We start from the raw sequence: 26,540 nt of genomic DNA, 5'->3' as shown, positions 1-26,540 counted from the left end.
ACAGAAAGCAGGGGGAAAGAAATTTCATTCCAGAATCCAGAGTTGGTATTAATTGGAGGATTCAGAAGCAAAGGACATGCTAACTTCACCAACGATGGTGTGGAAGTTGTGGTAAAGCATGGGTTAACATAGTGTCCAAGCAAGGATACACTACAAACAGAGTGGAGAGAGTCCAGACAAGAGCATAACTCCCTTTGCATAGCAGTTTATGCTCATGGGAGATGAGATAAGAATAGAATATAACAAAAGGATGTGGAACACACACTAAGGGACAATCGTTTTACAGGTGTGCGCCGCTTAACGTCAATTCGGACAACGTCCGATCGCAGATACGTCTGTAGTCCTGATCGGAGAACATTACGTAGCGGACGTAACCAATCTCGTGTATCATGCGACTCTTGAGTTTAGTAGCATTATCTCTCTGTTCAATTTTCTTTTGAAAATATTACCGTAAAGTGCATCCTGGCTTCCAAACACAGCAAAACCACTCTTAGTGATAGCAGCACCAAGAGGCAAAGGAAAAGTATTGACTTGGAAGTGAAACAAAAGGTTGTTAAACAATGTGAAGTTGGAAAACCAGTGAATGCTATTGCTCAGGATTTAGGCATGTCGCACTCAACAATCACGACGATCCTGAAAAACAGAGAAAAAATTCTCAAAGCTGTTAAAGGATTGGCTTCACTGAAAACTACAAAGTTCACGAAAATGCGAGAGGGACCTATATCGGACATGGAGAAATTGCTAATGACATGGATTTAGTCAATACAGGTACACTACAGTAATCCATATAGGTTTGCTAAGTATATAAGTGTTCGCACAACGTCCAAATCACATAACATCCGATTTCACAGAATGTATCGCGGAGGTTACGCAGTGCATACCTGCATTAACTTTAAAGTGTCACCCGTTGTCAGCTTGTAGTTTTGATCGACTTTTAACACCTTTAATGCGAATGATGATTGTTCTTACAAATAAGGAATTCAAACAGTTTGCCAGAAGGTCAATATCCGTAAGTGCTAGTCAATTCTATATCAAAATGGCATTTCTCTGTTCAGAACTCAGAATAGTGTGGGTGACAGCAGCCATGGTGTTCTCCTCCTGCACAAGTAAAATAAAGTGCATTTCAGTCTGTTCTGGGTCCAGTTGTTTTATTTTATCGTCAATGATGAAATGGCAGTGGTGAAACAAGGACAGAATACAGTGGCTTTGAACTCTAACATTCTGTCATGAATTATTTAATGTATTTCCTGGTAAGCATTCCATCTAAAGTGGCTTAGGAAGTGAAAAAGTGTTACAAACAATTTACACTACAAACCATGTCTACATTGGGCAGGAATCAAACCACATTCCTCTAAAAAGTCCCTGTATCCAAACAGTTTGCAGAATCTCTCATGTTTATGATTTGCTGCTCGACTGCTAGGTTGCTTTGAGGGGTACAGACCCCGACGGGTGTTCAGTGATACTCTTTCTCACTGCTCCCCCTCTCATCTCTGCTGCCCTGTCCACTGATTCTTCCACCAGGTACTCACCCAAACTTGCTACCCTAGCCATGCGTCCTTCCCGGGAACTTGTCTCATGCTCCTTCCACTCCCCACCTTCTTATTCTGGCTCTTCCTCCCTTCCTTTCCAGTCCTGACGAGGGATTTCTGCCTGAAATGTCAACTGTTTATTAATTTCCATGGATGCTGCCTGACCCGCTGAGTTTGTGTGCGTGTTTGTCATTTCACTTCAACAACAGCAAGTATCACACGCCAGTCAGCACCAAGAAATCACAAGCACACAATTAATTACAAAAATTTGGGATACAAGATATGATAATATCACCTGCCCATGTCCGCAATATAACATTGAAACATATCATGAACATATTAATAGGCCCGATACAATCGTACAACCTTTACAACTGGGACCTTTGACAGGCTCCAAACCATTGCCATTGTACAGCTCAGATTGCGACGCTGCATGGGTTAAGAGTTTGTAATTGTACAGACACGTTCATGGAAACTACTTTATCTGGACCAAGAGTGACTGAGACCAAAAACCACCATTAGAAAAACTCCACACATTTCCAAATGCAAAAATTACAGCATTCAGAGTAAACTTATTATCAAAGTACACGTATGTTACCATATACTATCCTGAGATTCATTTACTTTTAAATGTTCACAGGGAAAAAAAACATCACAGAATTTATGAAAAACAAAGAACTAAACTGGAAAGTACAAATAAAAAGTAATATTGAGAACATGAGTTGTAAAAAGTCCTTGAAAGTGAGCCCGCAAAGCTTTAAAGATTAGCTTTCTTTGTCACATGGACATCGAAACATACAGTGAACTACATTACTTGCAACAGATGAAATGAGTGAGGATTGTGCTGGGCAGCCCAGAATGTTACCACGCCTCTGGTACTAATTTCCAATGGCCGTAACTTACTAAACCCAACCCAAACAACAGGAATTCTGCAGATGCTGGAAATTCAAGCAACACACATCAAAGTTGCTGGTGAACGCAGCAGGCCAGGCAGCATCTGTAGGAAGAGGTGCAGTCGACGTTTCAGGCCGAGACCCTTCGTCAGGACTGATTTCGACCTGACGAAGGGTCTCGGCCTGAAACGTCGACTGCACCTCTTCCTACAGATGCTGCCTGGCCTGCTGCGTTCACCAGCAACTTTGATGTGTGTTGCTTAAACCCAACCCATGTGTCTTTGCAATATGAGACAAAACCCATGCAGTCACAGGGAAAAAACACATTTCCTTAAAGGCACCAGCAGGAATTGAACCTCACTTGGTATAACGACGTTACACTAACTGCTATGCTACTGCGCTGTGTAGGCAGTCGAATCGATTCAGAGTTGTAGGGAGTGAAGTTACCACGCAGTTCAGCAGACTGATAGTTGAAGAGTAATAACTGGGGCTGAAACCGGTAGTGAGGGACCCAAGGCTTCCTGGTGGTAGGAGTGAGAAAGCATTGCCTGGATGGTGGGGTCCTTGTGGCAATGCTCCATGTGAACGTATTCAACTGTGTGGAGGCCTTTGCCTGTGGTGGAGTGGGCTGCATCCACCACTTTCTGTAGGCTTTCCATTCTTGGGCACTGGTGGTTCCATACCAGGCCAAGACGCAACTAATGAGGATATACTCCATTGAGCATCTATATATAAAAAAAAAAGTTTGTCAGAGTTTCTGGTGACATGCCAAAGCTGCAGAAGATTGTGAACACGGCACAGCACATCACACAAACCAATCTTCCACCCTTAGGCTCACTTTACACCGCACGCTGTCGGAGCAGTGCTGCCAGGATAATCAAGGACACGACCCACCCAGCCAACACACTTTTCGTCCCTCTTCCCTCCGGGAGAAGGCTCAGGAGCTTGAAGACTCGTACGGCCAGATTTGGGAACAGCTTCTTTCCAACTGTGATGAGACTGCTGAACTGATCCTGACCCGGATCTGGGCCGTACCCTCCAAATATCTGGACCTGCCTCTCGGTTTTTTTGCACCACCTTACTTTCCATTTTTTCTATTTTCTATTTATGATTTATAATTTAAATTTTTAATATTTACTAATTTTTAATATTTAATATTTGTAATCCAGGGAGTGGGAAGCGCAAAATCAAATATCGCTGTGATGATTGTACATTCTAGTATCAATTGTTTGGTGACAATAAAGTATAAAGTAAAATCTACACAAATTTCTATGAATGTGGAGGTGCCCTTGTGCCTTCTTTGTGATGACACAACGTGCTGGCCCCAGAGAGATACGCCGATATGTTAAAGTCAAGAAAGGCATTATAGTGAATAAAACTGGAAACCAGCACTCCAAATAGTTCCTCTCAGTTGTCACAGAACCATCTGATGTAGATGGGTCTACTTGTAAAAGTACTCTGGCAGTTGATGACATGGGCCATGATGCAACCAATGAGGATATTCTCCACTGTGCATTTATAAAAGTTTTGTCAAATCTACACAAGTTTCTATGAAAGTAGCTGCCTGCCGATTTAACCACTGACAATTTACAATGACCAATTAACCGGTACGTCCTTGGTATGTAGGAGGAAAGAGGAGCACCAGGAGGAAGCCCACGTGGTCATGGGGAGAACGTACAGAATATGTCGGAACTGAACTCAGAACTCCAACACCGAGCTGTGATAGTGATGTATTAACCGCTAAGCGACCAGGGTGAATTACTGAGTGTTGTGGATCACCTCTCCTTTTATTACAGTAACTGTACAACAAACAGAATCACTGCACAGAGACAAGGTCAAGTCCTGCATGAACAAGCAATCCACAGACACCAACAGCAACCAATTTGAAACTTTAGCAAAAAAGGAGAATTTAAATACTAACAAGTCAAAGAGGAAGGCTGAGAGTTACCAAAATTCAAGCCACAGCTTCTCAAAACTACAAGATAAACAGAATATCTTATTTTATAATTGGCAAAGCAACCTTTATTTTGATATTTTTCATCCTTGTCTTGAGGGTCATTGACAATGCCAGCTATTCGGTAGATGAGCTGAAGTAGATATGGTGGGCCTCTCCTTGAACTGCTATGGGGTGGTGATGACATGTCTATCAAGCTGCTGCAGAAGTATTCCAGGAATTTTATGCAACTCTAGAGGAACAAACTCAAAATATGTGGAGGTGATGGTGAATCTGTTGAGGAATGGAATCCACGTTTGGGATGTGCATATGCCGTTTGGACAAGTTACTGTGCTGTTCTTTGTTATTAGAACTTCTTGATTTACTTGTATGGCCTCAAAACAGCAACAGAGCTGCTCATAAGCATAAGAGACTCTGCAGATGCTAGAAATCCAAATTGCTGGAGAAACTCAGCACTTTACAGAAACATCAGCAGTAACTCCAAAGACCTCATTCCTGGGAGAGGAAGGATCTTCGAAGATGGGCTACACCTACAGATAAACTGGCCCAGGCCAAAGGAATATGGCAAGCTTCTAATTGCGACCTATGCCCCAGTAGAGTGATGGGCTCAAGAAGACGACTTCACACTCTACATACATCTGTTCGTTAGCGCAAAATACTAATCATTGATTACTAAGGTAATGCTGACCTTAGTGGTTGGGAAGGTGTTGAAGACAATTGTTAAGGATGAGGTTAGGGAGTACTTGGTGACACAGGACAAGATAGGACAAAGACAGCATGGTTTCCTCAAGGGAAATCCTGCCTGATGAGCCTGTTGGGATTCTTTGAGGAGATTACAAGTAGGATAGATAAAGAGGATGCAGTGGATGTTGTATATTTGGACTTTCAGAAGGCTTTTGACAAGGTGTCACACCTGAGGCTGCTTACCAAGTTAAGAGACCATGGTATTACAGGAAAGTTACTAACATGATTAGAGCATTTGCTGATTGGTAGGAGGCAACAAGTGGGAATAAAAGGATCCATTTCTGGTTGGCTGCCAGTGACTAGTGGTGTTCCGCAGGGGTCAGTGTTGGGACCACTTCTTTTTATGCTGTATATAAATAATTTAGATGATGGAATAGATGGCTTTGTTGCAAAGTTTGCAAATGATATGAAGATTGGTGAAGGGACAGGTAGTGTTGAGGAAACAGGTAGGCTGCAGAATGAATTAGATAGATTAGGAGAATGGGCAAGAAAGTGGTAAATAAAATACAATGTTGGGAAATGCATGGTCATGCAGTTTGGTATCAGAAATAAATGTACTATATTCTAAGAGGGGAGAAAATCAAAAATCTAAGATGTAAAGGTATCTGAGATACGGAACATCCTAAAGATTAACTTGCAGATTGAGTCAGTGGTGAGGAAGGTAAATACAATGTTAGCATTCATTTCAAGAGGTTGAGAAAACAAGAGCAGGGATGTAATACTGAGGTTTTATAAGATACTGGTGAGGCCTCACCTTGAGTATTGTGGACAGTTTTGGGCTCTTTGTCTAAGAAAAGATGTGCTGGCATTGGAGAGGGTCCAGAGGCAGTTCACAAGGATGATTCCGGGAATGAAAGGGTTATCATATGAAGAACATTTTATGGCTCTGGGTCTGTACTTGCTGGAATTTAGAAGGATGGGGGGGGGGGGGGTCTCATTGAAACGTTTCGACTGTTGAAAGGCCTAGACAGAGTAGATGTGGAAAGGATGTTTCCCGTGGTGGGAGAGTCTAGGACAAGAGAGCACAGCCTCAGTATAGAGGAGTGCCCTTTCAAAATAGAGATGCGGAGTATTTTCTTCAGCCAGAGGGTAGTGAACTTGTGGAATTTGTTTCCACATGCAGCTGTGGAGGCCAGGTTGTTGGGTGTATTTAAGGCAGAGATTGATAGGCTCTTGATTGGACATGGCATCAAAGGTTACAGGGAGAAGTCCGGGTAGTGAGACCGAGGAGGGGGGAGAAAAAGGATCAGCCACGATTGAATGGCAGAGTAGATTCAGTGAGCCAAATGGCCTAATTTTGATCCTATATCTTATGGTCTAAGTTCCACCCTATTCCTCTCCTTGAGGGCGTAAGCCTCTCTCAGTCCAATAGTCACAATTTGAAGTTTTAAAAGTGATATTCAAAGACAAATCTTCCTGCAATGTGTCAAACTAACAAATAAAATCCTGGGTATCCAGTGCTTTCCCAGGATTCTATTATATTGTTATTTATCTATTATATTTGTTATTTATCAAACGATCCTGTGCAAGGAAATCCAGAATGGTACATCCTTGATCACCAACAATGCTCCAGATATGCAGTGAGCAGCGGGCATGGTGACAACACTCAGTTGGCAGCTTTGCTTCTTCACCACTTGATTGCTACAACACCTGGAGTCCCAGGTTATCAGCACATACAAGGCGTGCTACCTGCAGCTTTAGACGTGGCATTCCATTGAGGGATTGAGCATGAATAATAAATCCAATATTCAGGAAATTTGGAAGAGGTACAAGGTCAAAATAGCTGTAGATTACATCAATGCCTCCTGGGACAGTTTGGTCCATCCAATGGTGAATAGTGTGTGGAGGAAGTCACAACCAGGATGTGTGCCAACTCTCATCGATTGATGAGCCCATGACTGTGTGGCTAGGTACAGGTCAAATTCTACCTATAAGTTTGCTGATGGTTATTGGCAGAATTTCAGATGGTGATGAAGCGGCGTACAGGAGCGAGATATACCAGTTACGTGTTGCTCTAAACCTTGCTCTAAACATCAGCAAGACAGAAGAGTAGATTGTGGACTTCAGAAAGGGCAAGTCGAGGAACACACACCAATCCTCAAAGAGGGATCAATGGTGGAGAGAGTGAAAAATTTCTAGTTCCTGGGTGTCAATATCTCTGAGGACCTAACCTGGACGCAACACATTGATACAGCTATAAAGAAACATCAAAAAACCTACAGCACAATACAGGCCCTTTGGCCCACACTGCTGTGCCAAACATACTTACTTTAAAGAAGGTAAGTCAGCGGCTATATCCCATCAGGAGTTTCAGGAGATTTAATTTATCAACTAAAACACTCAAAAACTTCTACAAATGTACCATGGACAGCATTCTGACTGGCTGCATCACTGTCTGGTATTGGGGGGTTGGGGGGGGGATGGCTACTGCACAATGTTGCAGAAACTTGTAGAATTAGTCAGGAACAGCTTCTTCCCTTCTGCTGACAGATATAAAAATGGACATTGAACTCATGAACACTACTTCTTAATACTATTTTTATTTCTGTACTACTTATTTTTAACTTAACAATTTAATAGCCATATATACACTTAATGTAACTTTATTTTTTTCCATTGACTTTACTTTATACTTTATTGTCGCCAAACAATTGATACTAGAATGTACAATCATCACAGCGATATTTGATTCTGCACTTTCTGCTCCTTGGATTACAAATATTAAATATTAAAAATAGTAAAAATTAGTAAATATTAAAAATTTAAATCATGAATCATAAATAGAAAATTGCAAAAAAACCGAGGGGCAGGTCCAGATATTTGGAGGGTACGGCCCAGATCCAGGTCAGGATCCGTTCAGCAGTCTTATCACTGTTGGAAAGAAGCTGTTCCCAAATCTGGCCGTAAGAGTCTTCAGGCTCCTGAGCCTTCTCCCGGAGGGAAGAGGGACGAACAGTGTGTTGGCTGGGTGGGTCGTGTCCTTGATTATCCTGGCAGCACTGCTCCGACAGCGTGCGGTGTAAAATGAGTCCAAGGACGGAAGATTGGTTTGTGTGGTGTGCTGCGCCGTGTTCACGATCTTCTGCAGCTTCTTCCGGTCTTGGACAGGATAACTTCCATATCAGGTTGTGATGCACCCTAGAAGAATGCTTTCTACAGTGCATCTATAAAAATTAGTTAGGGTTTTAGGGGACAGGCCAAACTTCTTTAGTTTTCTCAGGAAGTAAAGGCGCTGGTGGGCCTTCTTGGCAGTGGACTCTGCTTGGTTGGACCAAGTCAGGTCATTTGTGATATTGACCCCGAGAAACTTAAAGCTTTTGACCTGTTCCACTTGCGCACCACCGATGTAAATTGGGCCATGCGGTCCACTACTCCTTCTGAAGTCAACAACCAATTCCTTCGTCTTGCTGACGTTGAGGGATAGGTTATTGTCTTCGCACCATGCCAACAGGTTCTTAATTTCCTCTCTGTACTCAAACTCATCATTACCCAAGATATGGCCTACAATTGCTGTGTCATCAGCAAACTTATATATTGAGTTTGATCATGTATTTCATTGCACTGCTGCCATAAAGTTAACTAATTTCACGACATATGCCAGTAATATTAAACCCAATTCTGATCGTGAACTGAGCCTGAACTGTATTCAATACGATATCGCCAAGTTGGCAAACAAGGCCAGACTTGCTGAAAGGAGACATTGATGTGGAAGAGTTACAAGAATTGTTTGATGAAGAGCTCACAAATCTCTGATAGGTCTCAAATAACAGAACCACCATCACAGAACCTCCACCACCACCACTAAAACAGCTCACTATGAAGAGGCTCTCAGACAGAGCGAGAGACATCTTAATGACCAATGAGCCAGGGACTGAGCACACCATTAGAAGTGCACTTTATAATTTTGGTCTGAAAGAGAGCTAATAATCAACACCTTATTTTGAAATGACCTATCACCCAGGAATAGTCAGAAAAAGACTCCACACCACAGTACAAACTTTCAAGCAAGAATTCACCAGAATCTCTTGAACATCATTCATAATCTGTTTCTTGTCTCTCCCTGCTGGAGCTTCAATGTGCAAATTCACCGTCAGCATCGTGAAAGATGGAAATACGTTAGGACCAGCAGTGAATTACTTAGCCCCTGGTACTGGCTCAATAGGACGACGACTAATCCGATTGGAGCTCCACTCTACATTTCAAGTTTACCCACTGTGATCGGTCACCCCTTGCTCATCAACAATTTGTTTTAAAAATAATTTTGGTTCCTTTATTTATCTACCTGGTATCACTATATTCTGCATTTGTTTGTACTACCTCAATGTACCTATGTATGGAATTATTTGTCTGAATAATATGCAAACAGAAATTTTCAGAATCAGGTTCATTATCACCAGCACATGACGTGAAATTTGTTAACTTAGCAGCAGCAGTTCAATACATCATCTAGAAGAGAAAAAAATTAATAACATTTTAAATAATAATAATAAATAAGTACATATACCAAAGGACACTTCTAATACGGACATCCCAATGCACTTTACACCAAGCTGACGTGAACAGCAGTCAGTGGCAGTATTAAGGAAGAGAATTTCAAAATCTCCTCATACTTGTGATAAAAAAAACATGCTCCTCTAGACGAGTCCTAGATTCAAACCCCTGGTTCTAGATTCATCCACAAGAGGATATGTCAATCCTGTCAGATCTTTAGTGTTTCACTTGGTGGTACCCAGACTGCACATTTCTTACATTTTTATTAAGATACAATTTAATTATTAAAAAATTATTTTTCATTCTTCCAGATTTTTGTGTTTCAATATTTTTAAGTGTTTAGATTTTTTTTCCAGTCGAGGTTCTTGAGCTCTGTAAGGCAACCTGAGTTTTGCATCAAAACTGGTATGAAATGCCTTTGAATTTACTCATTTTGCCGTTGCAAAATCAGTGAGGATTTCACATTGGTAGATATGTCGTCTTATAGACAAGGTGCAAATGGGCATTAAACTGATGATAAACTCTTAGAATCAGAGACAGGTTTAATATATGTCATGAAATTTGTTGTATTGCAGCTGCAGAACACTGCAATACATAACTTCAAAAACTATTACAATAAGAAATATATATATATGTATGTGTGTACTGTGCAATACTCTTAGACTGTAGTAGTCAAGAGTCATAGAACACTAGCACAGAAACAGGCCCTTCGACATATTTAGTCACTGCCATCATTACCAGCCCGGTCCCAGACCATATCCCTGCTATCCAAGAACCTATCCAAACTTCTTTTAAATGTTTACATCCAACCTGCATGCACCACTTCTGCTGGCAGCTCATTCCACACTCACACCACCCTCTGAGTGAAAAAGTTTCCCCTCATGTTTCTGTTAAACATTTCATCTTAACCTGTGACTTCTAGTTATTAATCTCTGACTTAAATACAGCCAACGACCTGGCCTGTGACTTCTAGATGTTATCTCACCCAACCACAGAGGAAGAACCCTGCTTGCATTTACCCCATCTGTACCCTCAAAATTTTGTATACCTCTTATCAAAAATATAAAATATATGAAATTTTATAAGCTGCCTTTTTGACGCATCGCCTTTTGAAAGTGTCCTGGATGCTGGGGAGGCTAGTACCCATGATGGAGCTGACTGAGTTTACAACTTTCTGCTGTACAGTGGCCCCTCCATTTATAATAATTACAGTAGTAATGCTCCCAGCAAATACAGAGCATTGAGGCACAATCATAAACTGGGGCTTGAGGGTTGAGTATTTAAGAGACAATTTGATACATATATTAAATGATCAATATTCATGTAGTTGATTCAGTCAAGTTTCTGTCCTCGCCTGCAGGATTTTAATGGAATGACAGGGTGTTTAAAAACTTGCAAAAGTAATTCACAGAGAAGAAAAATCTCTAAAGGCAAACATTTACATCCAGGCAGCATTACCGGAGCAGAAGACTTGCAGATGATCTGAGCCAAAAAAAAAGTATGTTAGAAGTATGTTTAACACCATGACTGAAAGACTGGTAGCCAAGATAACAAAAAAAACATGATACCTGCAGTGATATTCATGATGAACGCCACAGCAACAGGCTACTCTGACTAACTAGGCTACTTCAATTGAAGAGAAAGCTAAACAACTCATTTCAATACAAGGGTTTTATCCTCACCAGTCCTCAGTCAACTGGATGTTGTCAGACAGAATCAAGTACAAATTAATGCAAAAGGAGGAATACTTGAGAGCACATGCTGGTTTCACTGATCAGACTGCAGAAGATGAAAGTGACGGCAAGTTTGAATAGGTAAAACAAGTGCCATGTGCTGATAATACTCAACATTAACCAGCAGAAAAGAGTTATGCTTTCGAAGCATGAAAACAAAACAAAACAAACCACAACTTATCAGCCATCTGCCAAAATTGCCGATCGTGTATACATTCTCCCACAACAGCTCCTCCTTCAGTAAAGGGAAGGTCACTGCAATCAACCAAAAGGAAACACTGATCTACAGAATTGAAACCAGACAGAAATCAGGGGAAGTCACAAGACATAGGAGCAGAATTAGGCCATTTAGCTGATCAAGTCTGCTCTGCTCTTCAATTATGGCTGATCCTTTTTTCCTCCTCTTCAGCCCGACTCCCAGGCTTTCTCCCTGTAACCTTTGATGCCGGGGCCAATCAAGAACCTATCAATCTTTGACTTAAGTATACCCAACAACCTGGCCTGTGGCAATAAATTCCACAAATTCACCACTCTCTGGCTAACGAAATTCTCTGCATCTGTGTTTTAAACGGACACCCCTCTACCCTGAAGCTGTGCTCATTTGTGCTAGGCTCCCCCATCAAGGGAAACATCCTTTCCACATATACTCTGTCTAGGCCTTTCAACATTCAAAAGATTTCAATGTGATCCATCCTCATCTTTTTAAATTCCAGCAAGTACAGACCCAGAGCTATCAAATGTTCCTGGTATGATAACCCTTTCATTCCCAGAATCATGCTTGTGAAGCTCCTCTGAATGCTCTCCAATGCCAGCACAGCTTTTCGTAGTTAAGGAGCCCAAAACTGCTCACAATATTTAAGGCGAGGCCTCACCAGTGCCATATAGAACCTCAGCATCACATCCCTGCTCTTACATTGTTGAAATGAATACGAACATTGCATCTGCCTTCTTCACCACCATTCAACCTGCAAGTTAACCTTTAGGGTGTTCTGCACAAGGACTCCCAAGTCCCTTTGCATCTCAGAATTTTGGATTTTCTCCCCATTTAGAAAATAGCCTGCACATTTATTTTTTTCTACCAAAGTGTATGACTATGCATTTTCCAGCATTGTATTTCATTTGCCATTTTCTTACTCACTCTCCTAATATGTCTATGTCCTTCTGTGGCCTACCAGTTTTCTCAACACACTTGCCCCTCCACCAATCTTCGTATCATCCGCAAACTTGACAAAAAGCCATCTATTCCATCATCTAAACCACTGACATACAGCATAAATAGAAATGGTCTCAACACCAACCCCTGCAGAATATCACTAGTCACTGGTAGCCAACCAGACAAGGATCTTTTTATTCCCACTCGCTGCCTCCTACCAATCAGCCATTGCTCCAACCATGTTAGTAATTTTCTTGTCATACCATGGACTCTTAACTTGGTAAGCAGCCTCATAAGTGGCACCTTGTCAAAGGCCTTCTGAAAATCCAAATATTCGCCTTCCACTGCATCACCTTTATCCATCCTGCACATGGTCTCCTCAAAGAATTCCAACAGATTCATCAGGCAAGATTCTTCCTTAAGGAAACCATGCTGACTTCATCCTATCTTGCCCTGTGCCACCAAGTACTCCATAACCTCATCCTTAACAATTGGCTCTAACATTTTCCCAACCACTGAGGTCAGGTTAATTGGTCTGTAATTTCCTTTCTGCTGCCTCCCTCCTTTCTTAAAGTGGAGAGTCATTTGCAATTTTCTAGTCTTCCAGTCCAATAATTCTTGAAGGATCATTACTAATGCCTCTGCAATCTCTACCTCTAACTCTTTCAGAACGCTTGGATGCAGTTCATCTGGTCCAGGTGACTTATGTACCTTTAGGTCTTTCAGCTTTTTGAGTACTTTCTCCCATGTAATAGTAACTGCACCCACTTCTCTTCCCTCACACCCTTCAACATTTGGCACACTGCTAGTGTCTTCCACAGTGAAGACTGATGCAAAATACTCATTTAATTCATCTGTCATCTCCTCGTCCCTCGTTATTATTTCTCTGGCCTCATTTTCTAGCGGTCTCATCTCTCTTATTTTTTACCTACTTGAAAAAGCTTTTACATTCCAATTTGATATTGTTTGCGAGCCTACTTTCATATTTCATCTTTTCCCTCCTAATGATTCATTTAATTGTTTTCCGTAGTTTTTTAAAAGCTTCCCAATCCTCTGTCTTCCCACTAATTTTTGCTTTGTTGTATGCCCTCTCTTTTGCTTTTACATTCGCTTTGACTTCCCTTGTCAACCACAGTTGTATTATTTCACCATTTGAGTATTTCTTAGTTTCTGGAATACATCTATATTGCACCTTCCTCATTTCCCCAAAAACTCACACCATTGCTGCTCTACTGTCATCCCTACCAGCATCTCCTTCCAATTTACTTTGGCTAACTCCTACATACCACTGTAATTTCCTTTACTCCACTGAAATACTGCTACAGGCTTTACTTCCTCCCTATCAAATTTCAAGTTGAAGTCAATCATATTGTGGTCATTGACTCCATAGGGTCCTTTACCTTCAGCTCCCCAATCACCTCTGGTTCACTGCATAACATCCAATGCAGTATAGCTGATCTCAACAACAAACTGCTCACAAAGCCATCTCAGAGGCATTCAACAAATTCACTGTCTTGGGATCCATTACCATCCTGATTTTCCTGATCTACATGCATGTTAAAATTTCCCATGACCATCATAGCATTGAACTTTTGAAACACCTCTTCTATTTTCCCTTGTAATCTGTAGTCCACATCGCAGCTACTGTCAGGAGGCCTGTATATAACTGCCATCAGGGTCCTTTTACCCTTGCAGTTTCTTAACTCAACACAAGGATTCAACATCTTCTGATCCTATGTCACATCTTTCTACTGATTTGATGCCATTCTTTACCAGTAGAGCCACACCATCCCCCCTGCCGACCTTCCTATCACTCCGATATAACATGTAACCTTGGACATTCAGCTCCCAACTACAACTATCCTTCAGCCATGATTCAGTGATGGCCACAGCATCATGCTTGACAATCTGTAATAGTGCAATAAGATCATCCACCTTATTTCTTGTACTCTGTGCATTGAGATATAACACTTTGAGTGTTGTATTTGCTATACTTTTTGATTCTGCATCTCCAATGCACTGATACTCATCCTGCTGACTGTAATTTTGTCCTACCATCTGCCTGCCCTTCCTGACAGTCTGACTGCACGCTATCTTTGCTTTTTACCATCCATCCTAATCCTGAGTCCCTCCACTCCGGTTCCCACCCCCCTGCTAAATTAATTTAAACCCTCCCCAACAGTTCTAACAAACCTGCCCATTGGTTCCCCTTGGGTTCTGGTGCAACCCGTCAATTTTGAACAGGTCAACTTCCCCCAGAAAGAATCCCAATGATCCAAGAACCTGAAGCCCTGCTCCCTGCACCAGCTTCTCAGCCACATATTAATCTCCAAAATCGTCCTGCTTCTACCCTCACTGGTGTGTAGCACAGGCGGCAATCCAGAAATTACTACCCGAGAGGCCCTGCTCATCAGCTTTCTACCTAGCTCTCTAAATTCTCTCTTCAGGACCTCTTTGCTTTTCCTTCCTGTGTCATTGGTACATACATATATCCTCCCCCTCTAAAATGCTGTGGACGCAATCCGAGATCTTCCTGATCCTGGCACCTGAGGGGGGACATACCATCCCATTTGCATTCACAGAACCTCCTGTCTGTTCCTCTATCACCACCCCTCCCCTCTTCCCCTTCTACACTACAGACCCATGCTCCGTGCCAGTGACCCGGTCTCCATGGCATTCCCCTGGGAGGTCAACCCCCATACAGTATCCAAAATGGTAAACATTTGACCATGAACTTGATCTGGAGATATGTGCACAGATCATACCAGGGCAAATTGAGATGTCAGTTTAAGAAAATGCTTGGAATCCCAGGTTTAATAAACAGAGGCAGAACTATTGCCTAGAACTAGTAACACACTCACTTGATCACCATTGGATCATTGTGTCAGCTGTGGCCAACCAACTTTCTGAAAGATGAAAAAGATCTATTGAGGTTTACAGGGACGATGGACTTTGGTCTGTGAGTATCCTCCTGGGAACAGAGCTTTGTTCAGAGGAACCTGATAGTGATATGAAAGATCATAAAGATCATAGACAAAGCTGACAGAAGAAAACTTTCCCAAGTTCAAGTTCAGTTACCATTCAACCCTACATGAATATATCCAAAACGAAACAGCCAATTGCCAAACTAGGGGACACAAGATTAAGGTAATTGGCAAAATAAACGAAGTTATATAGTAAAAGAATACTACAGCACAGAAACAGGCCCCTTGGCCCATCTAGGCTGAGCCAGCTATTCATCTGCCTAGTCCCATCAACCTGCATCCAGACCCTAGCCCACCATATACCGCCCCAAATGTCTCTTAAATGTTGACATCAAACCTGCACCCACCACTTGCTCTAGCAGCTCGTTCCACACTCTCACCACCCTCTGAGTGAAGAAGCTCCCCCTCATGCTCCCCTTAAACTTCTCATCTTTCATCCCACTAATTCTAGTTAGAGTAGTGCAAGAAAATTTGTATCTGCATCAATTACAGAAATGCAGAAACCATGCCCAAATAAGTTCTACTAATAACGAGAAGTTAAATGGATCTGCAAAAGATTGTGACTTCTACAGTCAATGGTGGGAAGAAACACTGTAGGATGGAAGGCTTTCTATGGCATAGACAATGTACAGTGGTAGCTCACTCTAATTGGTATTAAGCACAGAAAAGTGAACTGATGCTAACTAAGCTGTGAATGACGGATATAATGGAGCAGCAAATCATACGACCCTGATACTCTGAAGGTGAAAGCAGGGCGGCCAAAGACATGATTAAAAATGGGATCTAGAAATGCAGACCACCAAGATGGAGATAGAAATACAAATTGGAAATCAAACAGCTGGCTTTGAGCTTGGCAATGTTAATCTAAAGGAAGTTCCCACTCAGTAACAACAAAGAATGGTAGATTAATAAATAGGTGTGGAGTCAAAAGTATAGATAAAAGCAGAACTAAGCAAATTGCCTGGATATTCTTTCCAATATTATATACAACCGTTATCAAGAAGAGAGCTCACTCTATTTTTTTTTACAGTGATACTGTGCCAGTTGGTCCATCAACATGTTAAATCAGTAATGTTTTCCAATTATATAATCACTTGTTCAAAAACCACAGCAGCTTCTCTCTGCCAATTGCCAACAATTTTACCACATCCCAGTACAGCTTTCCTATTCCGAATGGCATGATGCTGAACTTTGAAAACATTCAGAAATTCCACATCAGACTGTTAAAAATGTGCATCAACAGTATTCTGAAGACCTTCACGAGCAATTAACACTCAGGTTTCCTCAGAGATAACTAGAATTCAAAAGAAAAATGTACCTCACCACAGCAAACAACATTCCGTGAGTCATAGTTGGCACATTACACAATTAGTGTTTATCCCACTCCCATTAGGGAGGAGGCTACATAGCATTAACGCCAGGACCACTCGACTCAAAAACAGTTACCTTCCCCTAAGCAGTAAGGCTGATCAACACCTCCGCCCACTAACCCACCCACCACACCCCCAAGCCACCACTACTTTATCATTTCCCGTCAGTCACCTTATATACAGACACTCCTGTACCAAGTGTCACCTTATATACCGGCTATTTTATTTATTTATAGTTACTGTGTATTTTTATTATTCTGTTCTTTCTCTTACTGTGTTTTTTTTTAATCCTGCAACAGACGCAGAGTAACAATTATTTCATTCTCCTTTACACTTGTGTACTGGAAATGACATTAAACAATCCTGAATCACAGTCGGCACATTGCAGAACGGTTACGTGCATGTGGGTAGGTAGCTACCATGCACAATTAAAGCAGTTTCCAAGCACCACCCACTTCGTACTATTTTGGTATCCAATGACATCATGCCATGGCAGGACAGGCTTCAATTAAAACTTCAACCATTAACTTGCTAATTATGTATTGTATTCAGTTTAACTCTCAAATATTCCAATGGATGAGTGCTCTCTTGCTGCAAACACTGGTTCCTTTAGTCTCACATCCAATTACAATGGCTCGTACCAGACTTGCTTCCCCATGGAGCTTGAAAGAATGGCACAAGCCATTGTAATTAACATGCCACAAAAATGTGGCACTCATCATTAAGGACCCCCATTGCCAGGATATGCCCTCTTCTTATTGCTACCATCAGGAAAGAGGCACAGGAGCCTGAAGACACACACTCAGTGCTTCAGGAACAACTTCTTCCCTTCTGCCATCAGATTTCTGAATGGACAACGAACACTACCTCATCATTTTTTTCTCTATTTGCACGACTTGCTTAATTTTATACAGTACTTACAAATGTCTTAGACACACGTAAAAAAATTCTGTAAAGCAAAGATGCTTCCAAAAACAATGAAATGAGAAGTTTCTAATTATCAGAAAAATTACCATAAAGAGCAGTAAGTAGTTAAAAAAAAACTAAATCAAATCAGTATTTGGTGTGAGCACCCTTTGCCTTTAAAACTGCATCATTTATAATGCTGTGCAGTTTTATAGAAAAAGATCAGCTGGTAGAATGTTCCCAGTATCTTGGAGAACTTGCCACAGTTCTTCTACAGACTTTGGATATCTCACTTGCCTCTGTCTCTCTAGGTAATCCCAGACAGCCTCAGTGTTGTTGAGATCAGAACTCTATGGAGGCTATACCATTTCCTCGTTCTTCATTTCACTGAAGATAGTTCTTTATGACCTTGGCTGTGTGTTTGGGCAATTGTCCTGCTGCAGGATGAAGTTGGACCTGCTTAGGTGCCTCCCTACACGTTCTGAGTGATGGATGAGAATCTGCTTATCCTTCTCAGCATTGAGAATTCTATTAATTCTGACCAGATCACCAACTCCTTCTGTAGAAATGCAGCCTTCAACCAGGGAATCTCCACCATGCTTCACTGGTTAGTTGCAGACACATGCAATGCTCTCCAACTTTTTTTATGGACAAACTGCCTCCTGTTTGAGACAAAAATTTAAAATTTTGACTCATCAGTCTACAGCACTTGCTGCCATTGTTCAGCACCCCAATCCCTGAGTTATTAGTGTGTGGGTTTGCTGCTTAGCTTTGTTTCCACTTTGGAGACATGACACTTTGGCAGCAACTCCTACACGATGGGCACTTCTGACCAGACTTCTCTGGACTATAGAGGGGTGTACTTGGGTTCCGGTGGTTTCTGAGAATTCAGAGCTAAAGGCAGTGCCGAACTTCTTCTGATTTTGAAGGACATCAGGTTGATTCATCTCTTGTCGGTTACACTCAGCTTCCGTGGCTGACCACTTGCCTATTTCTTTGTGCTTCTTCAGAAGAGCTTGGACAGCACATCTTGAAACTCCTGTCTGCTGCGAAACTTCTGCTTGGGAGAGACCTTGCTACTGCAGGTTGACCACCTTCTGTCATGTTGCTTTGCTCACTCTTGTCATGATGTAAGGATTGATGATTTGAAGGTTAAACCGTCACATCTGCCACACCCTCACCTTTTAGTTTGCTTGTCCTATACAGTTTGATTCCTTCTACACCAATTTCTGTTTCAGTGAATCAATTTAGTTCATTCAACTCATTATGCCAATGATCATTAGCACTTGTTTGATATTTGTTTAATCGTGCACTGGACCATATACTTACACAGTAAGTTTTTACTTGGAAAATGGTCTAGTACTACACCTCCTCCCCCACTACTATTCCAGGCGCTAAACAGTCTTTCCAGGTGAGACGACACTTCACCTGTGAGTCTGTTGGGGTCATTTACTGTATACGGTAGTCCTGGTGTGGCCTCCTATATAAATCAGTGAGACCAGGCGTAGATTGGGAGACCGCTTCGCTGAGCATTTACGCTCTGACCGCCAGAAAAAGCGGGATTTCCCAGTGGCCACCCATTTTAAATCCACTTCTCATTCCCATTTTGATATGTCCATCCATGGCCTCCTCCACTATCATGATGAGGCCACACCTAGGTTGGAGGAGCAACACCTTATATTCCATTTGGGTAGCCTCCAACACTGATTTCTCAAACTTCCAGTACTGTCTCCCACCCCATCCCCCTTTCACCCTTTCCCCTCCCTCACCCCTTCCCTGCCCATCACCTCCCTCTGGTACTTCTTCTGCCCCCCCCCTTCTTTCTTCCATGGCCTTCTGTCTCTCTCACCAATCAACTTCCCAGCTCTTTACTCCAACCCCCCCACCTCCAGGTTTCACCTATCAACCTGGTGGTTCTCTCTCCCCTCCTCCCACTTTTCAAATCTACTCCTCAGCTTTTTCCTCCAGTCCTGCCGAAGGGTCTCAGCCCAAAACGTCAACTGTACTCTTTTCCATAGATCCTTCCTGACCTGCTGAGTTCCTCCAGCATTCTGCGTGTGTTGCTCGGACTTGCAGCATCGGCAGATCGTCTCTTATTGTGATTTGACTATTGCTTTCTTCAACAAAATACAAAGATTTCTCTGTAACATTTAATTTTGGGGAAAATGAAAGTTGGAAATCTAAAATTTGCTCTGTAAAAAATGAATTACAAAAGAAAATAAAATCAAAAAGCTAGGATGTCCAAGACTTTTGCACAGTACTGTATACATTCTTATCGAAATTTATAGTTTTTAAAATTATGTATTGCAATTTACTGCTGCTGCAAAACAACAAATTTCATATCTGCTAGTCATATTAAACCTGATTCTGAGGAACCATAAAGCTAGAGGTTAGCACAGGACATACAATGACCAACACTCATTTAATAGATATAGGCTTGGCTAAAGGACAGCCTGTAGATACAAATGAGCAAGCTCACTTGCTGAGGCTGGCTGCTCTTCTCACATCTACACCTCTCCTGTCCAGTGAGATACTGTACACTCCACACACTGGTTTTGTTCATTTCTGATTTATGAACTGCTCAAGTTATGAATGGTTCTCAGGAACAGGACACCACCAATAACAACAAGCAGTTGAATGGTCTAACCAGATCTCAATCTCTCACAGCTGAAGCATCAATGTTACAATGAAGGAGCTATTTACTGTCTTGAGGGAGATGTCTGGTTTTCAAGAATGGAACCCTGTAGTAACATGAAGAGTCCCTGTAACAATAATACCACTGAAAATCTCAAGTTAATCCATTCCCATTCATTTTCCTTTCCCAAAGACAATAACTGAGGTACATTTCCATCAGATAAAAACAGCCTTCAACACTCAGATGGTCAGACTGCACAGCATCAGTACTGACAATGAATACAGTCCCATCCTGACTAGCTCAAGCTAACAGCAACTCTGGTGAATCTTCCACATCGCTTCTGTCTCCTGCACCAACTCCCTGCCCAAGCTAGTTACGGCCAATAACAGCACCCAGGTGAATACTTCAACCCATCAGAAACTAGGAGGTAAACAAGAGAGTTTACTGGAACAATGTTACAAGAGGGGAGATGGTTTACTGACTTCTGGGAGATTTCTGCATTTGACAAGAAGCAGCAGCTTCTTCGGCTCCCAATAATGGTGGAAGTTTTAAATTCTAAGATGGAGTTTCAAATTTTCTAGACAGGGAATTTAGCCAACCAAAGATATTTATTGTAGTTTTTAATATTGTGTTAACTTATTTTGTGTTGCATCAGATCTGGAACAACAATTATTCCATTCTTCTTTACACTTTGTACTGGAAATGACATTAAACAATCTTGAATCTTGAAGCTGACTTTATCCAACTCATTATTGAAAACCCTACTCACCATCCAGTAAAATACATTTGCTAAACAGCTCTCCCTCCTATCACCCCTCCCTCCCATACACAAGTTTCCCAGCCATGGCTCAGCAAGCAGTACAGAAAATTGGATCCTGATTCAATGGCTTTCAAAAGATGGCAACATTATGATTAGAACTTGGATTTAAAAGGAATAGGGGAAAATAGCCAAAATAAACACACTAAAAATCTTGCTTCACTGACCCCTTGTTGATGTGCTGCATTTCACTTGAGGCAATAAGATGGGACTATTTATTACTTCACGGGTATAAAGTCTAGATCGTCCAAGGACGCCCATTAATAAAGTTGCATGACTGAGGCACACACAAAGGATACACACTCAACACACAAGACCGGAGAATGAAAGGGCGCTTAAATCAGCCAGCTCTGCTCAGTCCAAAGTTTGAAGATAATAAAGTCAAATTTGGCAATTTTCCTTCAAAGTTCCCCCACATTAAAAGTAAAGGAGAAACAATGTTAGAACAAGCCTTATAGGATAGTCTTGAGTGTGTGAGTACAGAGTCAAGGCAATGGGGCAACCTATCCTCTGTTCCACTCTCCTAAAAATACATAATGTTACAAACACAAGATATTTTGTGTTATACTCAAAGATATACTTACAAAGTATAGGCAATATCACTTCTTTATTGCCACATTCCAGGAAAGCACTGAAAGAAATTGAAAATGCCAATATTTATTGCACACAATATTAAATTTTAAAAGGTGAGCCTTAGTGAATCATAAACCAGCGGCCATCCATTTTTAAATCCTGTAGGAATGCGCACGGTGAGCATTAGATTCCACCTCTGGCTCATTTGTGCTATGCACAAATCATGGACAAATCAATAAAAGTGGAACTTGGCCTCAAAGTCACAATACAAACAAACTGAAAGACTAATGAAGGCATTGAACCAGCACAGAATACTCATTCACATCAGTTCTGCCTGATCCACATCCCTGAATAGGCACAGCTAGAAACTCCAAAGCCCTGCTTCTATTTGTTATACTTTGGGCAGGAACACTCCAGCTGCCAACACAATCTTGATTAAAATATTGATAATGATTTGTGCGTCATCATAGAGTCATAAAACACTAGACCGGCTCTTCAGCCCAACTAGTCTGTGCACTATATCCTCCATTGCCAAGGAAAAGCATCATTCCTTCAAAACTATGCAAGTGTTTAAACAGGTTCTTAAACTTGGCCCAGTCAGAAGTATATTTATTATCAAAGCATATATACCATATACAACCAGAGAATCAGCCTCTCGCAGGCAGCCACAAAACAAAGAACCGCAATTGAATCCACAAAAGCACACACACAAAGACCAACAAACATCTAATATGCAAAAAAACCAAGCAAACAATAAAAAAAGAAAACAAATAGTGCACAGAACTGTCTCCGAAAGTGAGCCCACAGCCACCGAACCAACACAGCGCTGAGGCAAGTGAAACCAAACATCTCAACACACGGAGGATCTACATCCAATCCTAAATTATTGTTACAGCTTTCAAAAGATTATGGAATGTTACTTTTCCTTTAAGGCAACGAGAAACTGCAGATGCAACAAGCAGCCAGCTGGAGTAACCTGGTGGCCGAGCAGCATCCATATGGGGCAAAGAATCGTCAATGTTTCTGATCAAAACCCTGAATTACGACTGAGGGGAGAATGAAGGTGGCCAGTGTGAAGAGGAGAGAGGGAGTGAGTGAAAATCACAAAGAGGAGGGGTCCCAGAACAGATCTCTGAGGAACACCAGTGGTCACCGACCTCCATGCAGAATACAAACCATCTACAACCAACCTTTACACAAGGAAATTTGCAGATGCTGGAAATTCAAGCAACACACACAAAATGCTGGTGGAACGCAGCAGGTCAGACAGCATCCACAGGAAGAAGCACAGTCGACGTTCCCATCATTCATTCTTTTTTTTTCCTCTCTCTGTCCCTCTCACAATAACTCCTTGCCTGCTCTCCATCTTCCTCTGGTACTCCCCTCCCCCTTTCTCCCTCCCTAGGCCTCCCGTCCCATGATCCTCCCCCTTCTCCAGCCTTGTATCCCTTTTGCCAATCAACTTCCCAGCTCATGGCTTCATCCCTCCCCCTGCTGTCTTCTCCTATCATTTCGGATCTCCTCCTCCCCCCTCAAATCCCTTACTAGCTCTTCCTTCAGTTAGTCCTGACAAAGGGTCTCAGCCCAAAACATCAACTATACCTCTTCCTAGAGATGCTGCCTGGCCTGCTGCATTCACCAGCATTTTTTGTAATGACAGACTCACCATTTGGGGGAAATTTCAACTACATCAACACCCATTTCCAAATATTAGTTTGCAGATTAGCCTGTCACAGAAAGGTATATTCTGTTATTAACATTTCCAAATTCTGGAAATTGGACACAGAACAGTCAAATGTAGATTAGATCATGTGAAATTAAAATTGGAGTTTTGAAAACATAACATCACCCTGCTTATGAACAGGGGGTCAAGAAAGAAAAGATCAACAGGTCCTCTGAATTAAGAGGTTCTCTCTCTGCCAACTCTCCAAGTGCCCCTGCCAACTGCTTCTTTAATTCAGGGGTTCCCAACCTGGGCTCCACAGTCCCCTTGGTTAATGGTAGGTGTCCATGGTAAAAAAAAAAGGTTGCAAACCCCTGATACATCTCAACCATCTTCCTTTTATGTCTCCCTCATTATATACCTCTCTTCTTCACCACCCCACCACACCTTCCAAAGAGCAAGGACAAGGAGTGGGAACAAGGTGGGACAAGACATGGAAAGATCAAATCCAGAATGAATCTATGGTGAGGCCTCCACAGCCATCCGTGTCATTGGCATTTACAGTTTAATCTTGTAAGTGCAACACTTAATGCCCACTGAGGTTTACAAAATTATAGATGGACAGATAGTCCCAAGTCTTTTTATTTCCAGGGCAGGGGAATGTAAAACTAGAGGGCACAGATGAGAAGGAATGAAGGGGGTAAATTTTCTACAGAGGGTGGATCACAGCTGGAATGAGCAGCAAGAGGAGGCAGATGCAATTACATTTGGACAGGTACAGAGTTGGAGAAGGCATAGGCAGGTGCATGCCTCACATGGGCAAATGTGGCATTAGTGCAGACAGGAAATACAGTGGGCATGAGTGAGGCAAGACAAAATGGCCTCTTGCTGTGTTGTGTATTTCAATGATTCTATAGGTGAGTGTAGGCCTAGAAAGACCAACCTCCCCACACACTCACACAAACAGTCCTTTCATTCTCGAAACCTGCCTTACAAACCTTCATAGCACTCCCTCAATGGTAAGCGATCCTTTTTTAATTAAGGACACCAACAGTGCACACGATACACTGGCACGCTTTCACAAAGAGCCCACATAATCGTAGTATGATATCCTTGCTCCTGTATTCAGACATCCTCAGTGAAGGCCATAAATACCAATCACTTCTTAACTACTTGTTCATCGGTGTACAAGGCCGCCCAAGGCTCAGTCAATCCACATTTCCCTATCTATCACCATTTAAACAATGCATTACCCTTGTTTTATCTACCAGTTCTGATAACTGTGTTATATGGAGTTTGTCCACGCAATCGATTTGCCGAAGTCTCGAAGTCCCAAGTCCCATTCTCTCCCCATAGTCCAAGCCTGGAAATCTCCCAATCCTACTTAGTTTCTGTGTGGTTGGCAAACTTAGTAAGGTTGGATTTTGTTCCACATCATCAATATTCAGGCACTGATCCTTCCAAAGTTCAAAATCAATTTATTATCAAAGTACATGTACGTCACAGTATACAACCCTGAGATTCATTTTCCTGTGGGTATTCACAGTAAATACAAAGAAACACAATAGAATCAATGAAAACCCTCACACAACCAAGATAGGCAAACAACCAATGTGCAAAAGACAACAAACTGCGGAAATACAAATAGAAAAAAATGTAATAATGATAAATATCTAGAAGATGAGCTGTCCACGCCCCTCCCATTACTGCTTGCTATCCCAAGGGTCAGTTACTCCAATATGCCAATTCCTGTCATTCAGTCTGCACAGTAATATCTGAAATGGAAACTTATCAAAATCCAAATACAACATGTTGTATTTGGTCTATAATTCATTGTAGGTAGTGTCACAGGTAGATGGGGTCATCAAGAAAGCTTTTGGCACACTGGCCTTCTGTACTCAATACTGTGATTTATGGAGTTAGGATGTTGTGAGGACTAATTTGGAGCATTGTGTGCGGTTTTGGTCCATTGATGGCAAGGGTGTGCAGGACTATGGTTCTGGTGCAGGTCAATGAGAGATGGGAACAGAGCTTAAATGCTTTGGCACAGGCTAGATGGGCTGAAGGGCCTACTTCTGCGCTGTACTGCTCTATGACTCTGTTCATGCGTCTCCCTCATCTATTCAACCAGTCACATCCCCAAACACTCAAAAGGGTTTGTCAGATATTATCCCTCTTCATCTGTCGACATTTCTCACAGCCTTGGAAAAACACCTAAAAGACCCCTCCCATCCTGGACATTCTTTCATCTCCCTCTCCTAACAGACAGAAGATACAAAAAACTAAAATCTCATACCACCATGCTCAAGGACAGCTTCTAAACTTTGCACCAAAAAAAGCTTAAAAATAGAGGGGTTCATTGCCCATTCAGAAATCTGATGGCAGTGGGGAAGAATCTGTTCCTGAATCATTGAGTGTACGGCTTCAGGCTCCTGCACCTAATTTGACAGATTCTGCACCCTCTACTGAAAGAAGTTCCTCCTCATTTCCATTCTAAAAGGATATCCCTCTATTATGAGGCTGTGTCCTCTGGTCTTGGACTCTCCCACCACAGGAAACATCATCTCCACTACTCACTATACCAAGGCCTTTCACCAAGGCTTCAATGAGGTCTCCTCTCATTCTTCTGAATTCTAGTGAATACAGGCCCAGAGCCATCAAACGCCGTACGTACTGAGATACAGCATGGAACAGGCTCTTCCAGACCTTCCAGCAACACTGCCTAGCAACCTCCCAATTTAATCGGAGCCTAATCACAGATCAAGTTACTAACCTACCAACCAGTATGTCTTTGGATTGTGGAGTGGGGATGGGAAGAGAACTCATGCAGTCACAGGGAGAACTTATGAATTCCTTACAGGAACAGCTGGAACGGAATCTGCATCTGCCGTATTGTAAAGCACTGTGTTAACCACTATGCTACCATGCCTAGCTCTTAATAAAAGGCAAATCCAGGGAATGGGGAACCAGGGGAAAAAAATTTAGGGGCAAACTTGAGCATTAACTTTCTCAGGACCTACAACCTTGACCTAATTATAACTGCAATATTTACAGTGCCTATAAAAAGTATTCACACCCTTGGAAGTTTTCATGTT

The 26,540-nt window shown here is 41.9% G+C and overlaps 1 protein-coding gene across 5 annotated transcripts in view; it reads right to left on the bottom strand.

The window, feature by feature from the left end:
- The window catches only part of itpk1a (inositol-tetrakisphosphate 1-kinase a), a 308,158-nt gene that overhangs the window by 227,500 nt on the left and 54,118 nt on the right, over positions 1-26,540 (bottom strand). The window contains exon 3 of one of the 5 annotated variants that reach the window (XM_072274792.1): positions 882-1,098. The exons of the other annotated variants lie outside the window; for them this stretch is intronic. Within the exon in view, the coding sequence (XP_072130893.1) occupies positions 882-887 (6 nt within the window). The 5' untranslated portion in view covers positions 888-1,098. The remainder of the gene's footprint in view (positions 1-881; positions 1,099-26,540) is intronic. 5 annotated transcript variants of the gene reach the window in all.

The sequence above is a fragment of the Mobula birostris genome, chromosome 1 (genome assembly GCF_030028105.1).
Source record: "Mobula birostris isolate sMobBir1 chromosome 1, sMobBir1.hap1, whole genome shotgun sequence".
NCBI classification, from domain to species: Eukaryota; Metazoa; Chordata; class Chondrichthyes; order Myliobatiformes; family Myliobatidae; genus Mobula; species Mobula birostris.
This window is presented reverse-complemented; position numbering and strand designations above follow the sequence as displayed.